General features: G+C 36.4%; 1 protein-coding gene across 1 annotated transcript; it reads left to right on the forward strand.

Annotated features, from left to right (window-relative positions):
• Positions 1-816: 816 nt before the first annotated feature.
• Positions 817-1,636, forward strand: HELRODRAFT_82507 (hypothetical protein; the record flags this gene model as incomplete). Its single annotated transcript, XM_009022896.1, has 3 exons — positions 817-1,038; positions 1,165-1,287; positions 1,388-1,636. Coding segments are annotated over 3 exons (594 nt in total), but the record flags the coding sequence as incomplete, so codon positions are not given.
• Positions 1,637-5,599: the final 3,963 nt, after the last annotated feature.

Below are 5,599 nucleotides of genomic sequence, written 5' to 3' on the forward strand. Positions count from 1 at the left end.
AAAACCATAAATTTTATTTTTATTTTATTTTTTTATCATGTTGATAACTATGTTCATGTAGTTAACACTTGACTAAACACTTTCTAAGAGTTATTAACTATAAAATAAATTAAATGATGCTGGTAGATTTGAAAAGTTTTTTTGTAACAAACAAAAACGATGTAACTTTTTTCAATCAAAATTAAAGGAATGTGAATTATGCAGAGCCATACCAAAGAATGGAGGAAGAAAGGCTCACCAGAGTTAGTTGTTAATTAGTTTGCCGAAATTTGTTTTTTATTTTTTTAAATAATTTATATTTTATAGAAACTTTTTCTTTTTATTAAAAAGAAATTGTCTTCTTTTGCAAATTCATTTTCAGCAATCAAGAATTAGTGATTGTAAATCAACAACTTACAAATCAAGTTGCTTGGAGGAATTGGAAAGTGAAGTCGGTCATGCAGGGGGGTCCAAGAGGCCAGACAATTCATCATGCCCCTCTTCAGTTCTTCAGTTGAGTTTGGAAGAGTTGGATGCTCTTTATAATGCTTACTCAGTCAAATTAGAACCAGATCCTAACTTCACTATCTCTACACATCAGGATGAGGTTATCTTGTTCCCCCACCCACATTCTTCACTAATTCAGTTTTTGTGATCTTTTTCATTTTCAATGTTTTAATTTTAATAAATTATTCAGAAAATAATATTTAAATATGAATTATATTGTGAGTTCATATTTATAAAATTGAAAATAGTGTCACTAACTAAATATACATTTGGTGCAACTATACATTTAATTCAACTTATCAACTCTAACCCGTGCCATCAAAATCAAAGATCATAAAGACGATAGAGCAAAACCCGGTAGTAATGATTCAAGGAGAGACAGGCTGCGGAAAGTCAACTCAAGTCCCACAGTTCATTTTGTTTCAGCACATGAAATATTTGAAGCATTGCAACATCGTCGTCACCCAGCCAAGAAAGATTGCTGCCATCAGTGTTGCCAAGCGAGTTTGTGCAGAGAACGGTTGGGAGATTGGAGGGCTTTGTGGTTATCAGGTTGGTCGTTCAATGAGAACAACATTAAAAAAGCACTCTTTGCTTAGTTGGTTTTGAATTTTGTTCGTTTTTCATTTAACTTTTTTGTTAAAGGGAATATTAAAGGCACGAATGTGTTGGTTGCAGGTGGGTCTGGAGAATGTATCAAGTGATCACACATGCCTGCTTTTCTGTACGACCGGTGTCCTTCTCCAGAAACTCATCACTGCGAAAACCATTGATAACTATACGCACGTTATTCTGGATGAGGTGAGGATGATGATGATGATGATGATGATGATGACGTAAATGATGACGTCATAGATGGCGTCACGAACATACAGAAACAAACTCTTGCATCTTGTTACAGGTGCACGAAAGATCACAAGAAATGGACTTCACGATGCTCACAGTCAGAAAGCTACTGAGAGAGAAATGTCCCAATGTCAAGGTCAGTTTTCTAAAAGGATGTGCTGGATTTATGTTTGTATTATTATTATTATTACATCACATTACATCAACAATCGCCAGCATCAACGAGTTATTATTGCATTACATCAACAAACAACTGCAAACAGGTGATATTGATGTCGGCAACAATGGATGTGTCTGTGTATAGAGATTATTTCGGGTACGTGGACGCGAGAACTCACATGATCCAACAGCCCCGTGTCATCAACGTGATTGGTCGGACGTACACCGTCGAACAGATGTACCTCGATGATCTCAAGACTATGGGCAAGGTGCTGCTGCCGATCATTATATGGGAACTTGAATGGTGGTGGTCGTGATGATATGGAGATGAAGTTGATGTGGCATTGAATAATTTGTATTGAAATGGTTCTTACTTTTTCAACAACTATAACATTGTTGCGTGATATCATCATCATCACAACTACTTTCATCATCATCGTCATCATCATCATCACAATGACAACCAGCTACCAGAGATGACCGACATAAATGAACCCGAACTGCGTGAAGAGGCCATGAAGCTGGCTGTCAACATCATCCTATCATTCTACAACAAACAAATCAAGTACATTTCATCATTATAATTTATCATAATTATTACTCATTATTACTCATTATTTGTTTTTTTTTGTCTTGATATAATTATTGTTTCTACAATAATAGTTTGCTATATTGAAGAGGACAGCTGCTAATGATTTTGATGATGATGATAATGATGATAATAGTGATGCTGGTGACGATGGTGGTGATGATGATGACAGTAACAATGTGATAATGATTACTGTGATGATGATGATGATTACTGTGATGATAATGATGATGATGGTTTTTAAATGTTTTTTAACAGTGACGCCAGAGGCTCTGCACTCGTTTTCCTCCCTGGTTCGTGATGATGATAATGTTGTCGATGATGATGATGATGTTGTCGATGATGATGATGATGATGATATATTAAATTAAGCACATGTTTTCTAAAATTTGAAATGTGATATCAAACTTTTTGTAAACTTCAAATCCGTTTTCAATTTATTTAAAAATTTGATTTTCATAGTTGTAATAATAACGGATTATTATTATTATCTAAAAAGGATTTGATGACATTGAAAGCATGAAGGCAATGCTGGAACCTTACGTAGATGAATATGGGTTAGATAGAATTGGGTCATGTCATGAATGTTTTAAATATTCACGATGATGAATCAGACTTAATCAGTTTATGCAGGGTCGGAACAAGCGGTCTCCAGACAAACCGCCAAGCTTGGGTCCTCACTTTTTTCAAATATATTGCTGCCAAAACAAATATTTTTAACAGCCAAAAGTATCAGCTACAGCTTTCATTCATTGTTGTTTTGTTGAATTCATAATTAATTTAATTCACTTTTACAGATTACGCGAATTTCTTTCTGATTTTGTGTTGGGTTAGAATTAAAGGTAAAGTTTTCAAATAACAATTTAGGCGTTTTTATACCGGGTGAATAAAATGCAGTTTTAAACTGCAGTAATGCATTAGCAGATAACATACATATGCATAGAAATCATGGAGAGGATCCATCAAGTTTGTTCATCTATGCGAGTTTTATGCCCATGTCTCTATACATGAGTGATTATTTAATAGTTAATTAATGATAGTTAAAAGTGTTGAATGTTTGAAAAGACAATGCAACAGTTAACAACGAGTTACTCGAGTTTTATAAATCCTACTTTTCAACAATTAAAATTAGCAGTTCATCATCTATCTTTGTCCAACTCTTTCTAAAGTCAATGTCACCTAAATAAAAATATTCATGTTTTAACGTTATATTTTTTATATCTTCGAAATTTCTATGTATTTTAGAAAGTTTTTAACGGATTTCACATGAAACATTTTCAATTTTCTCGATCATTAGTGTCGTTTTGTAGTTTATCGTTGCACACCGCAGAAATCTCAGGCTCTGTTTCATTTAAATTACACGCTTTTCTCTGAATTCTGACAAATTTAACAAAAAGTTTCCATATCGTTAATTTTATACGTACTTGTGTTTTTGAAATTTATCGATTTTAATAGTTGATGAATCGCTGCGATTTTGTGCGTGTCATTTATGAAACAGAGTTGTTCCTTTATTCTTCCTGGAAGGCCTCGTTATCTCGTTTTATAAATGCAAGGGCTAGGGTCGTGATGACCAAAATTACAAGAGCATCTCACTGCGATCCGTTTTTTGATTTCGGCCGAATGGACTCGACCAAATCCGACATTTTCTACTAACTGATCCGCCCCTGAGTAGCGTTGTGAATAAATTATTGAGAAACGTTTTTGTGCCTATGAATAAATAAATGAATTATGTTGATGTACCAGGCTGGTGCTACATAGGTTGCATTCCATGATTCCGTCACATGAGCAAATGAAAGTTTTTGGAAAATGTCCGAAAGATAAAATGAAGGTAGTGATGACGATGATGGTGATTGTGATGATGCTGATGGTGATTACTAAGCAGGCAATAGAAATGGCGAGGGTGATGAAATGATGTTTTTGTTGATAATAATTTAGCATGATGTACGGCAGTTGTACAATGTACATCCATCATCTCATCATCGTCGTCAAACAGGTTATACTCTCCACAAACATTGCAGAAAGTTCAATAACAGTTTCAGATGTGAAATACGGTGAGTTGGCACGTTGGTGACGTCATTGGTAGTGATGATCATGATGATCATTACTATCATTTTTTTAATCATCATCACCATGCAGTGATCGATTTCTGCCTAACGAAATCCCTATCGACAAACGTCCAAACGAACTACACGAGCCTCAAGTTGGAGTGGGCTTCCAAGGGGAACTGCAATCAGAGGATGGGTCAGTTGTCCTGATGATCATGATGGTGGTGGGAATGATGATCATGATGGTGATGAGGATGATGAAGACGAAAAATCTTTTTCATTGTTTTACATTGAATTTTATATTTTTACACCGTGTTGTCCTTTCTGTTGTGTATTTTCAAACTAGTCATCTTCATCAGCATCATCCCCATCATCATCGCCATCATCATTGCGACCACCATCATCACCACCACGTGGTGATGATCATCGTTATGATCGTCGTCATCATCATCATTGTAGGTAGGGCAGGCAGGGTAACGAATGGAACGGTATACAGATTGGTCTGGTTCAAATTTTTTGAACAGCTTCCTAACTTCGAGATTCCTGAAATACTGTTGGGTTTTGATGGTGATGATGGTGAAGATGGTGGTGATGATGATGGTGGTGATGGTGATGAGGAAGAGGTGAAAAAGAATGCTGATAAAAAAAGTTTTAAGACATTTGAATTTTCGCCATTACAACATCATCGTCATTATCACCACAAAACAGCGTTCACCATTGAAGCAGTTGATATTGAAAGCGAAACTGCTGGAGATGGACAAACCCATTGCACTGCTGGCCACGTGCATCACTCCACCCAAACTCAGCAACATTGAAAATACTATACTCGCTCTTAAGGAGGTTCGCCAGTTGACTGGTTGAATGATTGGTTGGTTGAATGAATGAAATAATGATTGATTGATCGATTGGCTAGTTGATTGATTGATCAACACCTCCATCACTGACTTGCATGATCATCGTCGTTGGTCTGCCTACTTGAAGGAAGGTTCATTGGACGCCAGATGCCTGGACCCCCACGACGGATTGATAACGGGATTGGGCAGGATTGTCGGCATGCTCCCTGTCGATACCCACCTCGGAAAGCTCATGCTGATGGGACATGCGGTCGGATTGTTGATGGAAACTGTTCATATTGGTTGGTTGGTTGGCTCGCTGACTGGCTGGCTGGGTGGTTGAGTAATGAACTGGACTGTTGAATGATTGGCTGGTCGGTTAAATGATTGGCTGTTTGATTGATCGATTGGTTGATTGATCGATTGATTGTTTGATTAATTGATCGACCACATTCACAGCTGCTCTCCACTCTCTTCCTTCTATTTTTGTTCAATCGAAATATCAGTTCCTGCAGATGTACATGTTAGTAGGTTGCTTCTATTATTATTATTATTATTGTTATTATCATCATCATCATTATTATTGTTGTTATTATCATCATCATCAGATCGAAAATGATTGGAGTGATGACACAATGAGG

This window comes from Helobdella robusta (assembly GCF_000326865.2).
Source record: "Helobdella robusta unplaced genomic scaffold HELROscaffold_33, whole genome shotgun sequence".
In the NCBI taxonomy this organism is placed as follows: domain Eukaryota; kingdom Metazoa; phylum Annelida; class Clitellata; order Rhynchobdellida; family Glossiphoniidae; genus Helobdella; species Helobdella robusta.